We start from the raw sequence: 23,550 nt of genomic DNA, 5'->3' as shown, positions 1-23,550 counted from the left end.
AGGAGTGAATTTCAGAGAAAATATATACCCGTTTGGTTGCTTTTTTTGTAATAAATTTTAATTTGTAGTTATATTTTCATCATTTGTTTTTGTGGTTTGCTGGTTTTCTTTTTTCTTTCAAATATATATGGTACATATAAAAAACTCCTAACCGGAATTTTTACCTAATTTGCTTGTATTGCATTCAATTTTCATGTTCACAATATTGTATAAATATATTTACATAAGTGTATGGTAATCAATTTTATATTTAGGTTATGCATTTAGTTTAGTTACGCTCATTTATAAACTTCCTTTTGCGGAATTTTCAACAAAAGTCAACAATTAAACCAATCCTTGTTCAAATCAACTTAGATATTGTGGATTTAGTTAGTCAATTAAGGTTACACATCATAAATATTTGCTTTACTCTCGGTTTTACTTAGATAATGCTACAGTTACATTCATAAATAAGTTTTCAGTTTTAAGAGCTTTTATAAGTTTCCTTACACGTTTTGTATTTCATTTTTAAATTTGCTAATACACTTGAAATAATTTTATTAAGTATTTTCTTGTTGTTAGTGTTTTATAATATATATTTTAGATTTATAAATTAATTTAAGCATATGGTATTAATTTTTATTGATTTTTGTATTTTTTCTATTTCAACTTAAGGACAAGCGTTAGTTGCAATTTTGGTTTTTTGTACAAATAAGTATAAACTTAAACTTAATGTACGTCAAGACTCTAAAACCAACTTTAGATGCTGTTTACGTGTTGTTATGTGGCAGTTTGTGTGCTTTAACATATCAGGGAGAATGAAAAGTAAGTACATGCAAAACTTAAATAGGTTAGTAATAAAGGTGGATTTACACAAAAATTGAGGGACTTGTTTCATGATTCAACTGGGCGCTCTTGAAACTGAATTGAAGTAACTACATAAACGAGTTTTATGAAGGGTGTGTATAATTTGTTTTGAAAAACAATGGATATGCTTTTAGATTTTGTAAATGGATCCTTTAAAGTACTTTAAGATTAATTCTTTATTGAAATTCTAATTCCCTTCAGCCAATGAGCAAAGAAATTCTCTTATTTGGGGCTTAAGCAAAGGCTGAGATTTGAGTTTTGGTTTAGGTTTAGTTCGCCTTTAAAGCTTTGTCGATTACTAAATGATCTCGTATATGTTATTATGTAAATAGTTGATTTCAATGGGCGCTTGCGACTTCTACAACTTCCCTTCCCCTTTGTTTACTTCACATTTAATACTTTCTTGTTAGTTACACGTATGCTTCATAATGTTTAATTATTTGATTTATTATAATGTATAAATCGTATATATATGCAGCTTTTACTCTATATATGTATGCCTGATTGTTGTGCATGTTGTTCAGTTTATAAACTCAATTGGTACGCCGTCTCTGCCTTCTACAAAAACCTAAACAGAAACATGATAATGTCATATGTAAAGCGTATGTTAGTTGTTTTAATTTAAAAGAAATTAAAATTGGATTAAATTAATAACTGTACAAATGCCATAAAAATTATATAACAAACAAGTTTGGTTACAAATTTGGTTCGAAGCACGCTGTCATCTCTTTCCACCTCTGCATCATCTAAAACAAAATACTGTTAGTCTATTGCAAGCCCAATTACACTATATAAAAAAATACAATAATAATTTTACAATCGAAAACTGATTAGCTTCTAAAACTTGTACACGCCTGGCAGCGGCAGCGACTTGGCGTCAATGCAACTACGTATGCCCTATGTAGAGTATGTGCTATGTCTTGTATACATTGTCTTGTTATGGATTATGTGACTATGCGTGTATTTATATATATTAAATATGTGGATTAGACGTGCATCATACTGGGGAGTCTCTTGCGTTGCGTCTTTCTTGTTAGAGTTTTTGTGACTTAGTTACTGCTAGCTAGCATTCATATCCATCTCTTCTAGTTCTGCTTGTCGTTACTGTTGCTGTTTAGGAAACGTTGCCTCTGGTCTTTACTTTCTTATTGTTGTAAGTTGCCTTTTGTTGTCTGTCCTGCCCCTTGGCTCTTGCTCACTCATCCACCGAGGACGTGGGCGGACTGTAGCTGCATCAGGAAGCACTGCGCTGCTCGTTCTCCGGCCTGCGATCTGTGGCAATCTGCAGCAGATTATTAAACTCCGTATCGAGTATTTGGCGAGCCTATGCGAAAAATGACAATTAATCACTTAATCAGAGAATTGTTGTTTAGTGGGCTCACCTGAGCATTTTGTGTGGGTATTTGAAGGGCCAAGCCCATGGCATTCGCATCGAAACCCTCGTCCAGGGCCATCAATCCTCCATGCACTCCCGATTCGAGCAAGTTATTGGCATATTCCTTTAAAGTAGAGTTGTTAATTTCATCCTCATTTTTTATATTTGGCTGACACACTCACCTTCAATCCGATGCTACCCACCCACCGGATGACTCTCTCGTTGCTCCAGACTAGTACATCACACAGGCCGTTTTCACTCATCTTGCGCCTGTGCTCCAACTCTGTGCGATCGTAGTTAAGGCGCTTGAGCATCGATATGCCGTACTGCAGGCTGGTGCGATGGAAACTATCCACCATTTTGAGCTGACCACGCAAGTCCTTTTTGGTGAGGTGGTCCAGCATCCGGGCATCCACCAGACACTCCATGAAGGTTGTGCGATACTGGGGCAGGCCAAGGCCTGGCAACCAGTAGTTGCCGATCCACTCATGGTTCATATCGCCTATGCAAGAATAATGACAATTATTTAAGTATGTTTAGGAGCATTATGGTTACCGAAATTGAAGTAAACACTATATGAGAGCTTACCAAATGCCAGAGTGGTGCGAGAGGTTTGTGGCGCCGAGGGAGAGGTCAGTGAAACCATTTCCTGAATGGCCAGGCGAAGCTTGAGCCTGTGCAAGGGATTGCTGATGCCTGTCGAACAAATAAGTTAGCCAGAAGAAGCAACAATAAGAACCAGAGACTTACCAATCTCCCGCTGAATTTCCGTGTCGCTCAATGCACTCATGATGGCCCCAGACTTGACATTGGCTCGACAGGCGGCCACATACCAGGCTGGCATGCCCACCCACAGTTCCAACCAGGCGACTATGGTGGGGCCATTCCACAGGGCAAACGGAGTGCCCGCCTTCATGGCCTCCCCCAGCAAGTCATTGCGGTAGTCGTGCTCCCTAGTAAGTAAATGAAATAGTAATCAAACACTGCAAATTGTGAATTATATGTAAAGTTCTCACTTCTTCTGCCGGCCGTAGTCAACGCTGCTGATTTTGGATCCCTGGGAGCTGGCAATGCGGGGCATCATTCCGCCAGTCATGCTCATGGCATCGTAGTTGGAGTCCACCTCGCTCAGACCAATCGACAGGTTGCCAATGGACATCATGCTGGGCGAGCCATCAGGCAGCGTATCCTTCACTCCCTTGACCTTCTCCTTTTTGCTAAAGAACCTTCCCAATGAGGACTTAATGCCCTTCTTCTTCTGGACAGCAGCAGCTGCCGCTTCCCTGGATACGCCCGAAGTAGGTGTCTGCAGCATGGACATAGATCCCATTGTGTTGTAGTGCCGCAGTGACTCCTGGCTGCCGTAGCGAGAGCTAAGCGGCGACAGCCCGTAACTGTGGCTGCTCAGGGGCATGTGACCGCCAGTGTGGTTGGGCGCCACCGGGGCATTGGGATTAAGACCAATGGATCGCCGCCTTAGTTCCTCCTGGCTGTGAGCCAAGGCCTGGGCCACTCGTTCCAGGCGCATTGAGCGGGCAGTCAGTGGAGAGGCCGCTCCTCCGGAACTCGAATCACCTGTAGTGGACATGCCGCCATGGAGCTCTTCGCGAGAGGCATCGCTGGACAGCACGGGCAAGTTGAGCTGTTAATGAAAGCAAAAGTTTTTAGTTTTTATAGAGCGTCATTATTATTCATTATTTTTTCCTTAGTCGAGATATCGTAAGCCACTCACCGTGTGATATTTCTGCATGAAATCACGCTGCGGACTGTTGGGCGTGCTCCGGCCACTCATTGGCGGACTCTGCCTGTCCATGGAGCGACCGCGAGCCAGCAGGTTGACGTGCTCCAGACTGCCGACACGTGACTCCAGCTCCTCGGCACGCGCCTCTGTTGACTGCTTTTCCTCCTGGATCAGCCGAATCTCATTGTTAATGGCGTCCAACTGTTCCTGCAGCATCATGGCCAACGTCTGGGCGTCTGTGTGGCCCGACGGAGACATCATGTCCGCCGTGGCCGCTGCGTAAAGGACGTCAGCGTCATCGCAGTCCGCAGCGTTGGCCAGCTCGTAGGCCTGCTGCTGAGCATGCGCCGCCTGTTGCATCTTTTCCCACTCCTGCTCGGCCATGGAGCGGACCAAGGCATTTTCCTCGGACAGGCGCTGTTTGCTCTGGCGGCGCAGAGAGTGCGTCTCAAAGCTGGCGTGCGAGTTGCTTCGGCTGAAGGCGCCACTGGGATCCACTACGCTACTGGGCGAAAGGCTCCGAGTGAGCGCCTCTGTTTGCTGGATATTGTAGGCAATCTCCTGCTGCAGCAGCTGGCGCTTGAAGTTCTCGATCTCCAGGCGCGTCTTTGAAAGCTCTTTCATAATCTCGCTCTTCTCGTGGTGAAGCTCTTCGGCCACCTTACGCGCCTTCTCCAGCTCCTGGGTAAGGGCGTTCTTCTCGTCCAGGGCATGCATGCGCTCCTTCAGGTGCACCTGCAGCCGCTCGTTTGACTCCGAGAGCAGCTTGTCCACCGTGGAGGATAGCCGTAGGTTGTGCTCCTCGTTCATCTTCAGACGCTGGTTCAGTCTTACCACCTCGTTGGTCTTCTCGTCGAGGTTCGTCTCCAGTCCCCGGATGCGGTCTTCAGCAGAACCGTGTCTTTCTTGAGCCTGCAAATGGTTTCAGCCAGCGAGTTTAATGAACTTGTCCACAAGGTTTAATCAGTGGCGGAGGAAGATGTTAGTTCGGGTTTTAGTAATGAAAGCTAATAGTGAGTAAATTCTCTTGTATACCAACTGCTAAGTACCCATTACATTCAAAAAACAATGAAAAATCAAACAATTGAACTGTTTAAAAGAAAGTAAGAATGATATAGGAGATGAATGTTAAGAACGTATCAAATCGTGCATTTATATCTACTACAAATTATAACCACATTATATGAGATACGAGGAAACCTTTGTAATTGGTATACTGAGAGAATTGTTAGGTCTGATTTTGATTTGGATTCGGGTGCGTTAGAGTAGAAAGTTCTGGTGCAGTACAGAAATAGAAATGTTAGGTATAGTACATAGAAATAGATCTGTTGTTCAAGTTGTTGGTGGTTTCTTGTGGCAGAAAGTACGCAAAAGATAAGAACATTACACAAAACAGAGTAAAAGTTGTACGGGATAATAATTGTTGATACTTGTCATATGGAACCTGTCCGGCGCGCATATTAGTTCGAGTGCATACCTTGTTTCCTACCTTAGTCAATGCCTCCATGCGTGCCTTCAGCTGCTCCTCCATGTCAGGCTGCAGCTTGGCGTGCTGGGCGAGCTTCTGTTCGGAGAGCTCCAGCTTCTCCTCGATGGCCCCGATCTTCTCCTCGTGCAGCTGATTCGGATTCGGCATTGATCATGTGGCATGGATTCGATGTGGTTCGTGTTTGGGGCGGGTGTGTTCGATTAGTTGTCGGGGGGAATAGTTGCGTATGTAAATGCAATTGATTAGTCACGCTTAAGGGGAGCTTAATGAAAGAGCAGGCTAGGGCACATTTAAAAGTAGAGTGGATCGATTTTTTACAAAATATCGCAGATGATGTACGTTTTCAACGAGATTTTGCAGCTTATTTAATTTAATCATTCGAGTACACTAGCGATGTATTTATCTGCTACTCAATTGGAAATTACTTTGTAGTAAGGTAACATAAATGGATTCTCATCGAAATATAATCAAAAAATCGTTCATTAAGAATAAATGTAAGATATGGATGCCTGCCTTCACCATAAGCTTTGTTATAATTTTCTTAAACCCACCTTGAGCTGCGCCTCCTTATGCCTGAGTTCCTGCTCGAGTTTCTCGTTGAGATCGTGCAACGACGTTGACTCCCTCTGAGCATTCAGGTATCGCTTTTCCAATGTGGTAATGCGCTCCTCCTGAATATGAACATATTAATAAATGCCACAAACATGTTATCAGTATTATTCACTCACCTGATCCTCCTTCTGGGCCACATTTTCGCGCAGATCACGCTGCAGCTTGGCACACTGGTCTTGGGCCTTGCAGTGTTCCTTTTGCACTCGCGACATATTCTCCTCAAGCTCACTGATCTTGTTGTTCAGATCAGAAACACGTCGCTGCCATTGCGAAAGTTCCGAGGTCTAAAAAAAAAGGGTTTTAAAAAGTGTTCACCATACGCAGACTAGGAGCCGCTCCGCGATCTTCACCTGCTTCTCGATGATGGTTTGCAGCTCGTGGGTTTTGGCTGCGTAGTCGTTCAGCTCATTTGCCTCGCCATTAACGCCACCAGATCCGCCCACGCCCGCCATCTAAGGTATTGCAATAAATAAGAGGCATTAAAAACCGGACATGGTTGACTGCATTTCAAATGGGCAACGCACCTTCTCTTTGAGCCCGTTCTCTGCGCCCCCACCTCCAGCGGTGGTTGTGGCACTCCCCGCTCCGCTGCCACTGCCCACGCCAGCTGGCACCACGCCCGCCTTGTACTGGGCCAGTTCCTCCTTGGCGGAGCTCAGTTCCTCCTCCATCATGTTGTTCTTCTCAATGGACAACCGCAACCGCTCGCGTACCTTCTCGTCCAGCGCCTTGTGGTGCTCGAACAGCGACTTCAGCGCCTTAAGCACTTCCACCTCGCTGGAGACGCCGCTCTGGGCGGCAGCCTGTCGCTTCACAACAGTCATTCGCAGGGAACGCTCGTGGCGGGACACCAAGCACTCCAGATGTTCGAGGAGAAGCTGGAAAAGTCAAGTTAGATCAGTGCAATTTCTTCTAATATTTAATGCAGTAACCGACGGTCAGATTTTCTATTTAAAACTGAGAAAATCATCACCGCGAAAAGTACAATTACCTCTGTATAAAGACCGTACAAATTTAGATTAAAACAATTTTCTTGATATTTAATGAAGTGGAAAGTACTAATAAATACATAATAACTGTTACTGCAAAACGCCAAAACAGGCGTTACAAATGTTTGTATAGTCACTGATAAATAAACAAATAGACAAGCCATGTTCGAAAAGAATATGGAGACGAACAAAGTAAACTATAAGAGTGAATACATTTGAATTGTTACCGGTATATATGACTAAACTTTCGCAAAAGTAAGTACCTACAACTGTTTCTTGTTAGAATAACAACAACTTTGTCATTTATTTCTGAATACAATACTTAATTAGCAGACTAATTAGTCTAGCATATATATTTTTAAAATCTACCCAAACTGGCTCAGTACTGAAAATTTGAAGAACGGAAGTAAGGGCACCACCATAAATATCCTAAGATCTGATTACCATGTTGCTTATAGCGATTTCCCTGAACACTTACCCTGGTATTATTCCGCTCCGCCTTGAGTTCCCCGATCTCCTCGTCTCGTTCCAAAAGGGTTTCCCGCGCCTGCGTAAGTTCCTTGGTTAGAGTGGCAAACTCCTGGAAGGATCAAGAAAGAGGTTGAGATAAACTGAGGGATCAGGATGCGCAGACCACTTACTTGCGGCAGATTGGCGTTTATCTGGCGCTGCAGGCTGTCCCGCTCCTTCTCGACGTCATGCAGCTTGTTCTCCGTCTCCCCAAGCCGCTCCTGCGCCTCCCTCAGGCTGTCCATCAGCTTATCCCTCTCGTCCAACATGGAGACCATAAGCTGCTCGAAGTTTGCGTCCTCCCCGCTGAACTGCGAGGAGCGCTGCGAGATGCTATCCTCGGATATCGTGGGCATTACGTCGCACATCATGTTCCACATTATTTAGTTGGGGCCGCCAGACTATGCGAGGGAGATAGAGATAAAGAGAGAAGGGTATAGAGAGGAATCCTTATGTACAGACCTTACTTTTTTTTATATGTACTATCAATCTATGCTATACTATGATTTTAGTCTACAAAACGATTAAAAGATAATTGGGGTGATTGAATCATTGTTTGTAATTCCGCATATGGGAGATACTGAAGATCTTAATGATATATAATATTCAGATGTTTTAAATAAATTGTAGTTATAAAGTAGGCTAAGCCTACTCCATTCTATAAAAACGTGAATGTGTGCCAGTGGAGTCCGGCTATTTAACTACACACACACACACATGTGTTCTCTAGCCATTCCAATTGGAATGCCTAACATAGTGGGAGAAACATGTCTAATGAGACTTATCATAGGCGCCGCATTGATAACAAGTTTTCTACACCAACACACACGCACACAGGCGCAGGCGGGGGCACATGCACGGCATACACACTCACAAGCACACGCACACAGGCACAGCACTTTTTCTCTTTCGCATAACTGGCATATTTTTTGTGCCTAGGTGTGTCGCTGTCTTATTTTGCAACCACAAATGCCCGAAACAGGGTTAAACGAGCAGCAGGTGCGAGCTTACACCGCTTTTTCTTGCGTTCAAACGACTTTTTCACCTGAAAATTCGGTTTGGGGGACGGCGTTCGTGTGAAAAAAAAGGCTGCGTGAAAATCGCTCTGTACTCCACGTTCCGCCGAAAAACGTACCCCGATCGATCGCACGGCGGCTGGGCAGCAGCAGCAACAACAACTCTGGCTGCTTTTTGCCCTTTGCATAGGTCTCCCGCCTGCTTTTAATTAAATAAACCGAATTCCAAATGGGTTTTTTTACGATGAGAAACTGGTCAGTGTTACCAGATGGCAAAACGGCTAAAATCTTTCGACCAGCCCTGGTATTTCACTAAAAAAAATCCTAAATTTAATGTAAAATTTCATGAGTGCAATTTCGCATTGAAGTAAAATGTGGTGTTTTGAAGTAATTGTGTAGCGTTTTAAGTTCACAGCTAAATTATATGCAAAAACTCTTGCCGACATCGCGATCAGGAGTTGCCATTCGACCTATCGGCAAGGCCTTAGAAAATGTGTACAGAAACTTATGCTGCCACCCCGCACCAAATTTTCAATATCAATAAAATATTTAAACTACAGTTTGGCGCACACGGAGACTGTCCAAATAGCTTATCACTTAAATATAACAGTATTCTTTAACTACTGCATAGAAAAAAAAAAACACCTAGATTTATTTGAAAAATATATTTAAAAGCTTAATATTGACAACTGAAGATGTTCTTGATAACCTGAATGTTCAGGGTTGCAAATACGTTCCTCAATTGTAGTTACTTGTAGACAAAATAACTTAATTATAGTAAATTTAACCTTATTCATTTGCAATTCTCCTTTGAACGATTAAATTATTCGATAAATTCACTATAATTAAGGGGAACCCATGAGTTATCGATACATGCAAGTAAATCATCGATGCTGCTGAGCCAGTAGAAACATCGATAGCGTCATACAAACATCGATTTTGGTTCCAGCTCTAGACATTTGTGTTTTATTTTTTTTAAACGTGAAATTCATCAGTAAAAGCGACTATCATTGGTTAAAACTGCTGCCGAAACACTCAGCCAGCGCCAACGAACGAATACAATGGGGTAAGACCGATGGGCGCGGCCAAACCGGCCTAAACCTGCAGTTTTTGCCGTGGGAAAAATCGACGCCGAACGAGCTGACATCTCCCCTCTATGTTGTTGTTGTTGCTGGTGTTCTGTGTGTAGCGGGCGGCGTAAATACATACATATATGTACACAAACATACACCTACACACGCACACGCGTGGGCAGCCCAATTACATGTGTGGGTGTGCAGGTGTGTGCGACCCTGCAGGTGTGCGTGTGTGTTTTCCGCCCGAGAATCAAAAATCACAAGCAAGGCTGCGGAAAAGGCTTAGCACATAATGCAATTTAGTCGGCGGTCGACAGTCGCCAGCGATAACGGGAAGACACAAGATATACAGCTCAGCGGACGATGTCGGCGGATAGGTAATAGATAAGATATATATATGAAGGCACTGGAGACCCCCACGAATTGATTTGATGGGAGTTCTGTGCTCTTAAAGAAGTGCCATTATATCAATCCGAATTTTGTGAAACAAATATGTCTACATACTTCGTAAAAGTGAAACCTTTTTCAGTGCTAAAATATCACGGGGTTACTACTAATTACTACTTACAAATTATTAATGCATAATTCCCTGCCTGTTGACTATGAAACAACAGTGAAAGAATGCCTCGGCATAGTTTACAACTCGCATAGGTGCACACACAAGCAAAGGAGCACCATTTGTGGCCTCATCTAAATGGAATTTTTAATTAATCACACTCCTGTTGCTTTAATCCCTTTATGACCCTTAGCGAACAACCGATTTTCACCTGCCAGGCGCACGTCTTCCACATCGATCCGAAGACGAAGCGCACCTGGATCACGGCCAGCATGAAGGCGGTCAACGTGAGTTTCTTCTATGACAGCTCGCGAAATCTGTACCGCATCATCAGTGTCGAGGGCACCAAGGCGGTGATAAATTCGACGATCACGCCCAACATGACCTTCACCCAGACATCCCAGAAATTTGGCCAGTGGAGCGATGTGCGGGCAAACACGGTGTACGGTTTGGGATTCGCCTCAGAGGCGGAATTGACCAAGGTGAGTGGCAATGATTCGTACCCATATATTAATTTACTAATCGCCTCACCTTACAGTTTGTAGAGAAGTTCCAGGAGGTGAAAGAGGCCACCAAGAATGCCATGAAATCGGCCAACGGATCGAATGCCGTCACACCCACCACCTCGGCCAACACGTCCCCCATTTCCGGGAGAGCTGTGGGCTCCATGCAGAACGACAACACAGCCATCGACCCGCATACAGTGGAGCCACCCAACATGAGCAACACGAATACCCAGAACGCCAATCCGGACAGTCCTTCCCACAAGCTTCTCAATACCAGCGATGTCAAGGCGGACATCGGATCGGCCACGCCCTCGCCCCAGCCAACTTCGGGCGTAACTGGTGGCGGTGGAGTGACCATTTCGTCTGGAGGGAGCATTGTGGGCATGCACACGGGTCCTGGAGCTGGCGCCACTGCCGAGCAGCAGCTTAAGTATGAGAACGAGCGTCTGAAAATGGCCCTGGCACAAAGGTGAGGAACGCAATGACCATCATTGGCTCAAGGCATTAATGCTTTGCCTTCTTTTCAGCTGCGCCAATGCCAAGAAATGGGAAATCGAGCTGGCTACCTTGAAGAACAACAATATACGGCTGACTAGTGCTCTTCAGGTAAGCAATGTGAAAATGTAATGTAGGAAAAAATGTATGCTTATTCGATTGCAATCGCGCTTAAGATTTCAATTTAGTCTATAATATAAAGTCTGGTACGGACATATTGTTGATTTTACTGATCGTCTTTTACTTTCTACTCTTAAGGAATCAACTGCCAATGTAGACGAATGGAAGCGCCAGCTGCACACTTACAAGGAGGAGAATATTCGCCTCAAACGAGATATGGAACAGCTTTGCGTGGGCGGCGGTGGTGTGGCTGCAGCCGGAGGAGGCGTCACAGAGGACGAATTGCGTCGCGAGGTGGCTACGCTTAAGGCGCGGACAGAACAACTGCAGAAGGAACTTATGCAACAGGAAATTGAGCTTAAGTCGGCCAATATTAGCCTACGCGAAAAGTCCAATGACCAAACGGTGGGTAACGCGCAACATTCATGTTGGGATATTTGTTAATGAAACTCTGTTTTAGCTGGCAAAGTTGAGTGAGTTAAATGGTGTGTTTGCAAAGCATCTTTCGGAGATGTATGGGGTGCAGAAGGATATGGAGAGTATTATACAACTTGCCAAGTGCACTTGAGACACAGAGTTGGCGTTTGTGCGAAAGGTAGGCGGCACATTGCTTTTCGAGTTTCGACTCGATAATTGACGTTCCTTACAGGTTTCAGTGCAGGAACAGACTACAATGATTAATACTACAACGACATCATCGACAACAACAGGAAGCACGACAAGTAAACGTTATTTAAGCAACTTTCCAACCGCGGAGGCCGAGAGTACGCTCTCCAACGTCACCTCGATACACACTCAGCTGCAGTCGTCGCTTTACGAGACCCAAAACACAACCCAGCTGAAGGCCTTGGACAAGCATTCGGCTATGCTCCAAGAGCTCCATCAGCGGCAGGCGGCTCCCAGGCGCAACTCTGCCTCTGCGGAAGCTGCTGCAGCCGGCTCTGGTGGAGCCAAAACAGCCACCATACTCGTTTCCAAATCAAAAACCAAAACTGGGCTGCCCCTGTTGCTGAAGAATTCTATTAACAATTAGAGAAATCCAAAAACAAAAAACAATATCGCAGTTAGAGAGAATTTATTCAGTGGCATTTTTGTAATCTTTATATTGGTAGTTTGTATACAAGGACAGCGCTAAGAGTCAGCCATGGTACTTCCCCAATCCCTACGCACCCTTTCGTTTTACCAATATTGGTTAATTTGGTTTCCCTACCTCGATTTGAAAGTAAACCTCTGCCCAGTATTTCGTCAAAATTCTTTGAGTCCTTGTGACACTAATGTAGGTCCAGATTGATTGATTCTCGTGCGCAGTAAAGTGCAATATACATTTATCTCTAGTATGTAAATGTAACGATGATATTATGTGCTCTATACACTTTCAGCTGATTGTTAATTAATTTTTAATAAGAGCTTGCTAACGAATACAACCCGAAACTCATTTCCCAAAGAAAAAACCCAAGCATTTCTATTGAACAAATGTCACAAAGATTATTTTGTAAATGTGTCGAACTTTTTATAGTATTTTTAGAAGGAACCTTTTGTATTCTCTAAATCATAGGTGTAAAATTTAAAAACTTATTTATTGAATTGTATTTCGAAACCATTCTACGTCAAATCCCCATCACAATGCTCCCGTTTATTGCAGTTATGCACTGATTTACTAACATTATACATGATATTTATAAATATATAAATTAACGTATGCATAACTAACAATGACTTAGACGACGAACTCACTAAGAAACCAATATTAAATATAAAACAAAAACTAAAATAAACGAAGTGAACATTTTATAAATGGATTGAAGTCCAAGTAATTCACGAGACTAGCAAAGTAAATTAATAAAAGTCAAGTATGTGCGTCTGCGGACAACTAGTATAATATAATAAAAAGAATTATTAAAATTAATTTATAATTATCGAACCGAATTAAAAACGCAACTCGAATCAAGCCAGCAAATGAATACATAACAGTACACAATCTCCGAAACACAAACACGCGCTGAACGAAACGGTTATGAAGCGGTAATTTCGAACGTTTGCGATTATATTCAAGCCATATTGTTATGCACTTGCTGCATAAATAACCCAGTTGAGAACAAATAAGAATTAACGAAAATGAAATGTTGAACATACAAATTTAGCAGTTAAAAGTAAATAACAAATGAAAATATACATAAATAAATAAATATATAAAATAAAGAACCATTTGAAATATGTTTTCTTTTAATTTCAAATTATCTAGGGGTATGGTGCTCTAATATATTGTTATAATATAATTCTTTTAAATGGCAATTAACAATAATGACATTTCATAGATTTTATTCCTATTTAAAACTTCATATATTAATTTTTACAATCTAGACGAACAACGATTTATACAACTCGGACTTGGAGGCCTCCGTCCATTCGCTAATCTCATTGGGCGCCATGAAGTTGATGAGCTTGTTGTGCACCACGTATCTAAAAGAATTTTTAAATGTTCGTCAGTAAATCATGCAGATATAATATTCTGCTTTACGTACCGCAGCTTTCGTCCCTTGCTGGCCCTTGTGTCCACCTTCTTCTTCATCTTCTGGCGCAGTTTCTGTAGCTCCACGAACTGCTTGGTGATCTCGCTCATGTTGGACGAGGTACTGGCCTTGTACTCGATGAGCTCCCGAAGCTGCTGGTGGTAGAAGTCGCTGTCGTCGTAGATGTGCTTTAATCGCTGCACCGGCTCGTTTTCCTGCTGCTCCGCCTGATTGTTCTTTGGGGTCTGAGACTTCTCCACGAGCGCTTCTCGGTTTGCCAGGGCGCTGTCGATCTTTTTGATGATGTCGTAGTCCTCCTGCAAAGACTTGCGCTTGACTCCCGCTCCGGGGGTCAGGAGTTTCGTGCGGTCGTCCCACTTTAGCAGGACTTCATTGCGATACCCGGTCATTTGTTGGAAATTGCTCTGCAGGACAGAGCCAAACTTTTTGACCGCTGGACCCGAATCGTCTGTGGGCTGCTTGCGCTTCACCGACTTTTTCATCTCTGAGTTTTGCTGGTGGAGGGCTGACTGGAGAGAGAGCAGTTGCTGCAGTAACTTGGATGAGCGTTCCTGGGCCTCGTTTAGCACCGACTGAAGTTCATCGTTCTCCGATGCCAGTTTCGTTAAAGTATCTGGTGCAGGGAGCTGATTCGCTTTGCTGGTGAACTTTTGGGTGTTGATCCTCAGCTCGAGAAGACGCTCCCAGATGCGCAGTTGGTTTTGGACGCCGAGCCCTTTTTGGATTTCAGCTTGATGGTTGGTTTTGGACATTACATCCGAGGGTTTAATTGTGTCGTCCTCTGCTTCTTCATCTTCATCGTCATCTCCTTCACTTTCCTGGCTGTTGTCTTCCTCAGAGTCATCATCCTCCTCCTCATCGTATTTAAAATCTCCAGCCTCAAACTTTTTTTTAAAGTCCGTCAAATTGCTCTCAATCTCTTCACTTTCTTCGCCAGATTCGGAATGTCCAGCAGCAGTTTCCTCCTCGGAGTCTTCAGCTCCTCCAGCCTTCAACTTCTGTTTAAAGTCTGCCAAGTCCTCATCCTCCTCATCGCTTTCTTCGTAGGACAACTCCTGCTCATCATCATCATCATCGTCATCATCCTCATCCAACTCCTTGCGACTGCTGATCTTCCCCTTGTAACGGTCGCTTTGCTCCGAGAGCAGCTTGACGTTCCTCTTCCTAAAGTCGGTGCTACGGGCATCCGGCAGGTCGTACTCCTCCTCCTCAAAGTCCACCAGACGGGGCCCGGTGGCCACGTCGCAGTCCGAGTCCTCCGCGCTGTCGCTCTCGTTCGGATGTGCAAGCAGCTTGCTGACCTTCTCGGCCACCGTTTGTGGCTGATTCTTTGACTTGCGCAGCATTCTGCTAGAGTTTCATTTATAATTTCAAAACGAAAGGCCTAGTTTACCACATGGACTGGTGGTTAGAGATGGATTAAGATCGATGCATGCTTCGCTGCCATCGATGTTTGGCACTCTGTTATCGATGTTCTGAGCGGAGCAGTGTGACCGTTACGCAAAATTTAGTCGATTGCTGCTCATCGAAAATTTGAAATATATAATATTATATTAATAAAATAATTTCCATACGAATTTTTAACTAACAATTTATTTCAATTTGTTCCTCCCACCCGTAATTTTTAGAACATTTTTTTTAAATTTTATCAGTAGTTTTTTGCCTACATATCTTACCTAATGATAAATCAAGACTTTTCTCTGCGTATATAGACAAATTTTAATAACTTACTTGCATAAACACCCTAAATTAAAAAAAGAATTTTAATGTCGTAGCTGCTATGAATTCTGAACAGTTTTTTATTAAATCCTATAAATGGTGAATGTCAGGGAAACGAACAGAAATAAAAGCATTGCATAGTTTTGGGCTTTTGCCGAAAACCAGCGTTGAGTGCTGGCGTAAATGCGAAATTAATAAGCGCCCTTGAATGTGCATTTCGGATTAGTTATTGCAAATTCTGCATGACCGCTCATTAGAGCCGCCCCACCGACATCTTATCAGGTGGGCCAGGTGCATCTTGATAAGGTCGCGCTCACGCCACTTTCGTAGCATACAAATGTGCGCGCCGGAACGTGAACTTGAAATCCTTTTGTCCGTCGCGGTGCCCTCATTAAATTTAATGAAGCGTTTTGTCCAATGTCGTTTAGCCCAGCCGACATGAGGTTAAATTGTGAACCTTGGCAGTGGACTTGCCAGATACCAGTGAAAGCTCGACGGGATCAGAGGTGCGACATCCGAAAAAAAGGACATACCAGTGAGATCCAACGACGATTTGGAAAAGGAAAGCTCGGAACGACGCACCGATAAGGCCTATAAGAAATTTCATGTTGATTACTTGTGCCGGCTGAGATGCGACTCATGCGGCAGATAAGGAATCGAAACATTTGGCGATCAGACGGACCACCGTTTGAACTTTGAGTCGTGTACACGCATTGATAATCGTGAAATTTATGCGGGCGGGACCTGAAAAACACACACATCTGCGATCCACTGACTATTGGGGTCGTCCGCTGTTATCAATGTACCTAACTTTGTATACCCGGTACTCGGCATTAGGGGTATACCACTATCGTGGAGTGTTTTGCCACACGGACGAAGGAAGCTTACTATAAGGTGTCTCTTGAACTGGGATCTTAAAGCGTATCGACTTTTAGCGTCAGAGATAAATCCTACATTTCGTATTTCGCATTGCTTGTACTGCTATCAGAGCCATAGAATACCAGTTAAGTGGGCGGTCCTTGTCCAAGAAGTAGGCAACGATTTCTAGAGGCTAAGGACCAGGTATTTCCATGGTCGGAACGAACGAAGCTCCCACTTGATGCGCTCATCTTCCAGCTGGGTTATCAGTGGCTGCCGAGATTTCGAGTACACGGCATTAGCATCCCAGGCAATCGGTTCAGTCAGTTCCTGCTCGTCGATCGGTGTGAGTGTGGATCTGGAGTACCGTTAGTCGGAGTCGGAGTCGTGTGCCGTTAAGAAGCTTTCGCATCAACGATAGCGATAACTACGCGCGTGGGCGTTTGGCAGTGGGAACGGTGTATTTGTCGCTGCTGGGAGGTGTGTGCTATATACAATTTATTCACATCGGTACATTCGAAAATCTCAGATTCAGATCGGCCATATCTTTAGAGTATACGGCAGTGCACGGTGTGCCCGCGTGTTTAGAAAACGCAAAACAAAACGGAAATCGCAAAAAGGAAGAAAAACAGAATGAAGAAATACATATAATAGTTGTATATAGAGGAAAAGTGATTTAAACAGCACGTACGCGTTCTCGTAATCGAAGATTACGCCTACAATGGGTACTATATATACAAACCCAACGATCGATTAGCAAGCGCAATCTAGTTGAATCTCACCGTAATCTTCGAGGGGTTCCAGCACTTGGCTGGGTGAACTTGGGAGTCTGCGAGGTTAAAGTTGATTCAGAATGCAAAGTAAATGAATTTTCTCAGGTTTTAACAGTATTTTGGACCATATTTTCGTACATTCAAAATCCCTTCTATTTTGAATCACATTTGCTTGAGCACATTAAAATGGCAAGTTCAAAAGGCATCAAACGCGGCGCGTCTAAACAAACAACCCGTAAAACAATTCGACTGAAGGATTAATGTGAGAACGATTTGTCCGAGTTTTTTGTGCCATTGCTGTTCAATTGAGTGAACTTTCGGTTCGATTGAGCGCAATTGATTAACAGATTAATAAGCCAGCGAGAGCGCAAGATGCTCCCCATTATAATTATTATATGTGTATCAATTCTAGAAAACACACCGAGCCGGGGAGCTCAACATAAACGGAATTTTTATTATCAATCGGAAACTTAAATGCGTTAATGCCGCGCGAGAATATTTGGTTCAAGGTCATTGCCAGCTTTAGCACCTAGAAATAAAAGGGGGCCAACAAACAGAACGTAAATAATCATACCAAATAACACAATAAACAAGTTCTTGAACCTAAAATCCAAAGCAATCGAAAAAGTGTTCATTATCAAACTGAGTGCAATCGAATCAATTGAGTGACTATCTCTCAGGGAATAATATTTGTTTGTGTTTTCAATATTGGACTATCTCCAGTGTGCCGCCAATAATAAAGCATTCAAAAAGTCTAAAAGAAGCGTACGCGTTTCACAATTAAACGACAGGCCCCCAAGCCGAACCCAAAAGATAAGAACGCAATTAAAACTTTAATAATTAGCATATTTGGTGGATGAAAAAAAACACAGTTTTTTAATTAAAACAAAAGTATTCAAACGAAAGCTGCTGTATGAATACAACTAAGTAAACATAAGCAATAAGCCCAAAACACAAGATATAATATCTTAGTATGTATCTGTATATTTTAATTTCTTTTATTTAGAATAAAAGAAGTTACCTTCAGGCAAAGCCTGGATGAAGTTACATTCAGATACAATTCATTAGTCTGTTCGTAAAATGGCAAAAGTTGCTGAAGAAAATGATCATCGTGATCTTAGTAATTGGTCGAACGTGAATGACACGAATGGCACCATTCACCTGACCAAGGATATGGTCTTCAACGATGGCCACCGATTGTCCATCACAGTCTACAGGTGAGTGGAACATTTACAATCTCGTCGTCAAGATCACCTCCCACGTTCCATTGGAATACCACTCAGCTTATCAACTTTGACTTTTACTATCTGTAACAAGTCTAAACTAATCAATTCATATGGCGGTGTGGGTGTCGCTGCCTGCCTCATAAATACCTATAAATCATACGGGGGTCATCATCTCTGGTTTCTCCTCGGGTGTCTGGCTATCTGTCTGAGATTAATCATTTTCACTTGGAATTTGAACTTTGCGGATCATTGCTGGGTTCACTTTTTAGAATGCCAGAGATTGGTTTAATCGATTAAGTGTGAGTCGATCACTTAGTCAAGGCGTAGAAAGTGCTTAGCTTAGCACATTATTCAAAATTGGCCTAAATTAACAATATAATTGAGCGGTTCACCAACAGAAAATATTATTAAAATTCACTTAGCACTTATCACTTTTATGACAACAATGGCCACTTTTAAGGGACATCAATTTCGTCTGCCCAGATTGTGTGCAAGCAATATTCTAGAGACCAAAAAAGTACGAACCGACCAACAAGTTACCTTTCCCAACTGCACTTCGTTGACCCAGTTAATGGCACCCACGCCGACACCCACCTTCGGGAAAACTTCTTTAATTTCCCACTCACCAATTTAATCGCTTCTGAACCTTCTCCCGCACCCGCACCCACACCCCACTCCCCTCTTGCTCGATTGAGTTCCCGGTTCCTAATGCGGTCTTTCATTTGGATCAGCATACTGTTTGTGATCTCAACAATTGGCAATAGCACCGTGCTCTATCTGCTGACCAAGCGGCGACTGCGTGGTCCCTTGCGGATTGATATCATGCTAATGCATCTGGCCATTGCCGATCTAATGGTGACGCTGCTCCTGATGCCAATGGAGATTGTGTGGGCCTGGACGGTGCAGTGGCTGTCCACGGACCTGATGTGCCGCCTGATGAGCTTCTTCCGCGTCTTCGGCCTGTACCTGTCCAGCTACGTGATGGTCTGCATATCGCTAGACAGGTGAGTCCGCCGCGTCGCTGACTGTCGCTAATGGACCAAATTGATAGCCAGATAAGGCCGCTTGAAGTGTCAATCGATGGCCGCTGGCCGACGGCCGACGGTCTCTCACCACCTGGTTGCTCTTGTCTCCATCAGATACTTTGCCATACTGAAGCCGCTCAAGCGGTCCTACAACCGGGGACGCATCATGCTGGCCTGTGCCTGGCTGGGCTCTGTCGTCTGCAGCATTCCCCAGGTGAGAGTGCAACATTGGGAACAAAAATAAGATTTACTTAAGTCTAGGCACTATTTTGAATGGCTGTCGATGTATATTTTAACAAGTTCTTTTATGCCAGTGAGAGATACTAAATAGTCATCCGTCTCCGACAGGCCTTTCTCTTCCACCTGGAGGAGCATCCCGCCGTTACCGGCTACTTTCAGTGCGTCATCTTCAACTCGTTCAGGAGCGACTTCGATGAGAAACTGTATCAGGCGGCCTCGATGTGCAGCATGTACGCCTTTCCGCTGATCATGTTCATCTACTGCTACGGAGCCATCTACCTGGAGATCTACCGGAAGAGCCAGCGCGTCCTCAAGGATGTGATCGCCGAACGGTTTCGGCGGTCCAACGATGACGTACTTAGCAGGGCCAAGAAGCGCACCCTCAAGATGACCATCACGATTGTGATCGTGTTCATCATCTGCTGGACACCGTACTACACGATCTCCATGTGGTACTGGCTGGACAAGCACTCCGCGGACAAGATCAATCCCCTGGTCCGCAAGGCGCTGTTCATCTTCGCCTCGACCAACTCCTGTATGAATCCCTTGGTCTACGGGCTCTACAACATTCGCGGGCGAATGAACAACAATAACCCGGTGGGTTCTACCATAAGCAGTGTTTGAAAGTATGAATCTAATTAACAATTCACTTTTCCTCCTTACAGTCGGTGAACAACAGACACACCTCGCTGTCCAATCGCCTGGACTCCTCCAATCATCTGATGCAAAAGCAGTTGACCAACAACTCGCTGCTCAATGGACGTGGCCAGGTGATGACAGCCGCGGTATCGGCCACTACAAAATTGGCCAATGTGGTCGGCCTCAAAGGCACTGCCAATTCCAATGGCTCAGCTGCAGCCGCAGGAACAGTTTCACCCACTCCTCCTCTGACAGTATCCATCGCTCCGCTGGCCAGTGACGACGAGGCCAACGACGATTCCTGCCTCAGTGCGGTCACCATCAGGTGCCAGGATCAATCCCCGATCCACCAGAAGTAATTTCGGTCTCTACACCCGTTTTCTTCCTTCTTGCCAAACCAAAATGCCCATGCCCATTTCCATTCCCATTCCCATCCTTCATTTAGATGATTTACAACCGCTTCTTAAATTCACTTTTCCTTTCCGAGGTTCGCCATAAAAAGTTGGGTTTTATGTTGTGGTTTTAGTGTTTCATCTAGCACAAAGCAAGGGATTCAATATAGCTTTGACTTCTGAATTAATTGTGTTGCAATATATAAAGTAAATAGTTAATAGTCTGTATAGCTTTACTTGGGGCTTCCCAGTTTTTAATGGTTGTACACCTTGTAGTTTTTGCAGCATTATTTTACTTAGTAATTTCCATGATAATGTAGCTTCATTGTAAGATTAATCTGAGATTAGCGATCATGTAACAAGCAATCGAGTGCTATTAAAGAAAAAATTATGCAACAGCCGTAGAGAGTCTACTTATCCTATCTTAAATTACGAAGAAGACCAAGCCTTAGTCCATGTGGGTTAATGGGGGATTGCATCATATCTCTCACTTGAAAGCCCATTTCCAAGCCGCAATTCATTTTACGTCAACACATCGCAGCATCAGCCAGAGTCAAGTCTAAACCAATATATCATTTCAGATGTGGCGACTCCATCGAAATGACCAGTGTGGTCAAGTAGACAACCAGAAATGGAGCTCCGAGAGCAACTGGATCAATCAAGAGATCTGCTACTGTTCAGCTGGAGGAGTCGGCTTGGAACAAAGGGCATTTAATTTGCTAACCAGCTTAGTTCGGAATTTTCATCATAAATTCTTTTCGCATTTGCATTTAGCTAGGGACAAATTAAATCGTTTTCAAGTCAACAAGCGCCAAAGCAGCGAAGATACAAAATTCGATTGAAAAACGCTTTGTATTGAACCATCCAATGCTTGGTAAACAAAGCTATCGCCTAGGAAATACGATTCAGATGTAATACCGCTTACTGTTAGATATACTCTAGTTAGTCGGATTATTGCTTAATTTAAAATAATTTATTCATAACAAATAATTATAAACGAAATCGAATAAATGGATCTTGAAAATTATAGAAGACATCAAGTCAGCCGCTTGAATGCTGAGTTGTTTTGTTTGGGGGGAAAAGGCCGGAATGTCGGTTTATTTTTGTTGGAACTTTTGTTAACTTGGCGTTAATCACTTGTTTTATGGCTTGAGCCCTCCACGTTAATTATACACTCGCCGACGGACCCTTTAATATTTATTCAATATTTTTGATTTGATAAGCGGCTAAACCAGTTTTACTTCGCCGATAAGATGCTGAATTGACCTTTAACTACTTTTAATTATATTGTTATTGGCACTAAAACGAGGTGCTGAGTTGGAAATTAAACGATGAGCACTTGCACTTAGTTTGTAAGGGAAATGGACAGCTGGTTAATATTAGGTAGTATATATGCAAATTTACTTTATTAAGCACTCTCCTTTGAATCATTTTTCCGGAAGCTTGACCAGCTCCACTCCAATCAAACCATATTCCACCAACGCCCACACTTTTCCCAGGTGCAAGGCATCTGGACTGGTCGGCTTCATTGGCCAAAGCCACATAACCCAATTAACCGGCGAAGCCGTAAAATGACAATATTTTTTAGAGCAATTGAATGCCAAAGATAACCCCCAGCCCCCTAAAGTGTTAGAAAGTGGCTCACTTTCGTTACACTGCACAACAAAGTCACGTTCGCTGAGAAAACACTCAGCGCTGCACACGCAGAGCAGGAAGAATGCGTGTAATCGAATCTTGAAGACCGAAAAATAAACATGTTAATAATACAATTTTATGATTAATACGCACTGAACTGCAGTGCGAGGGGAAAAGGTGGGGCATGTGGGGGAGCAGAAGATCAGAGGAGAGATGAGATGATGTTGCTGTTGCTCCGTTGAAAAGTGCGTGGGACGTCTTGGCTCGTAACCACTGAAGATGCTGGGAACAACTTGAGGAGGATTTGGACGATGGGAGCTCGGGTAAGTGAGGAGTGGGGAATGGGGAGGTGGAGAGTGGGGCGTGGGGCCAGCGAGGCTTATTTATAAATCACGCACATAATGAAATTTCAGCAAGTGGTCGCCGCTGTCCGAAAAGCGGCAAAATATGCAGCGTTGATGTGGGATAGCATCTCGGGTGTGTCCGCAGCACCGCAACTCCATGATAAATGCACATCTGCATAATGCCCTCCTCCAACTGTCCGCTGACATGCCGGCGACATAATGACGAACAGGTCGGGACATCCAACTTCCCCTTGGATCCCGATGCCACTGTCGTGTTACGCATCAGTTCCGTGTCAACTGTAAATGGGGATAGGGATGGGGCTGGGGAGACTCCGAAATGGGGGACACTTGTACTGCATAAGTAGCCATTAATAGGTGCCACATGCATATCATTTTGGGCTCTAGTTTTAACGAGTAGTTCGTCTGTTTTGAATGCCTGCAGAGCGTGCCGTTTATTTACGATCTCCATTTCAAAAGAGCCAACGTCTGGCTGCATCCACCTCCATCGAGTCCCTTTGGACTTGGGGATCGCCATGCTGACGAGGAGGTGGTCGAAAACAAGGCTGGACGCATTATCGAAAAAGGGTTCGCACGAATCCGATTTAATGACCTTAAACAGGCCTACAATGTACGCATGTTTCGGGATTAAGTTTCAGTTTAATGGCCCAAAAGATCCTCAACTGGGGCAGCTCAAGTGGGCAACTCCCCCATAATAATTGGTAGGTGAACTAATGAACTGAACACAATGCGTAATTACACAAAAATTTATTCATAGAGAAGTCGCTCTCTTTGACATAATTTATATTCTTAAGAAAAATTTGTTTAGCATATTACAAC

At 43.7% G+C, this 23,550-nt stretch overlaps 4 protein-coding genes and 1 long non-coding RNA gene across 10 annotated transcripts; 3 read left to right on the top strand and 2 right to left on the bottom strand.

The window, feature by feature from the left end:
* Positions 1–1,272: 1,272 nt before the first annotated feature.
* LOC122622830 (liprin-alpha-1) lies at positions 1,273–8,840 on the bottom strand. 4 transcript variants are annotated; one of them, XM_043801384.1, is made up of 15 exons: positions 8,698–8,840; positions 7,694–7,963; positions 7,531–7,632; positions 6,588–6,941; positions 6,414–6,515; positions 6,180–6,347; positions 6,003–6,122; positions 5,440–5,580; positions 3,954–4,874; positions 3,238–3,863; positions 2,972–3,174; positions 2,810–2,917; positions 2,404–2,723; positions 2,229–2,345; positions 1,273–2,170 (listed from the first exon to the last, which is right to left on the bottom strand). In XM_043801384.1, the coding sequence occupies exons 2-15, from the start codon at positions 7,940–7,942 to the stop codon at positions 2,081–2,083; spliced, it is 3,621 nt and encodes a 1,206-aa protein (XP_043657319.1). In that variant the 5' UTR covers positions 7,943–7,963; positions 8,698–8,840; the 3' UTR covers positions 1,273–2,080. The 4 variants fall into 4 exon arrangements, with proteins under 4 accessions (XP_043657319.1, XP_043657338.1, XP_043657329.1 ...); XM_043801403.1 differs by having other exon boundaries at positions 5,452–5,580; XM_043801394.1 differs by having other exon boundaries at positions 8,608–8,832.
* LOC122622847 lies at positions 7,176–7,641 on the top strand. Of its 2 annotated transcripts, none has more exons than XR_006326342.1 (3): positions 7,176–7,307; positions 7,383–7,458; positions 7,511–7,641. It is a non-coding gene; the product is annotated as an uncharacterized LOC122622847 (long non-coding RNA). The 2 variants fall into 2 exon arrangements; XR_006326343.1 differs by having other exon boundaries at positions 7,189–7,307; positions 7,386–7,458.
* A 651-nt stretch (positions 8,841–9,491) lies between the features above and the next one.
* Positions 9,492–13,218, top strand: LOC122611933 (homer protein homolog 2). The gene is given in 7 exon segments (XM_043785355.1): positions 9,492–9,644; positions 10,404–10,692; positions 10,749–11,185; positions 11,244–11,322; positions 11,470–11,736; positions 11,792–11,926; positions 11,981–13,218. Coding segments are annotated over 7 exon segments (1,596 nt in total). The 5' UTR covers positions 9,492–9,639; the 3' UTR covers positions 12,365–13,218.
* A 318-nt stretch (positions 13,219–13,536) lies between these two features.
* LOC122611931 (protein Aatf) lies at positions 13,537–15,304 on the bottom strand. Its single transcript, XM_043785352.1, has 2 exons — positions 13,854–15,304; positions 13,537–13,791 (listed from the first exon to the last, which is right to left on the bottom strand). The coding sequence occupies exons 1-2, from the start codon at positions 15,206–15,208 to the stop codon at positions 13,689–13,691; spliced, it is 1,458 nt and encodes a 485-aa protein (XP_043641287.1). The 5' UTR covers positions 15,209–15,304; the 3' UTR covers positions 13,537–13,688.
* A 1,453-nt stretch (positions 15,305–16,757) lies between these two features.
* Positions 16,758–21,763, top strand: LOC122611932 (gonadotropin-releasing hormone receptor). Of its 2 annotated transcripts, none has more exons than XM_043785353.1 (7): positions 16,758–16,919; positions 18,219–18,429; positions 19,170–19,442; positions 19,578–19,677; positions 19,812–20,300; positions 20,369–20,697; positions 21,316–21,763. In XM_043785353.1, the coding sequence occupies exons 2-7, from the start codon at positions 18,293–18,295 to the stop codon at positions 21,353–21,355; spliced, it is 1,368 nt and encodes a 455-aa protein (XP_043641288.1). In that variant the 5' UTR covers positions 16,758–16,919; positions 18,219–18,292; the 3' UTR covers positions 21,356–21,763. The 2 variants fall into 2 exon arrangements, with proteins under 2 accessions (XP_043641288.1, XP_043641289.1); XM_043785354.1 differs by having other exon boundaries at positions 20,369–20,706.
* Positions 21,764–23,550: the final 1,787 nt, after the last annotated feature.

Source organism: Drosophila teissieri, chromosome 2L (genome assembly GCF_016746235.2).
Source record: "Drosophila teissieri strain GT53w chromosome 2L, Prin_Dtei_1.1, whole genome shotgun sequence".
Lineage (NCBI taxonomy): Eukaryota > Metazoa > Arthropoda > Insecta > Diptera > Drosophilidae > Drosophila > Drosophila teissieri.
The sequence above is the reverse complement of the archived record's forward strand: the minus strand, read 5'-3'. Positions and strand labels throughout refer to the sequence as shown.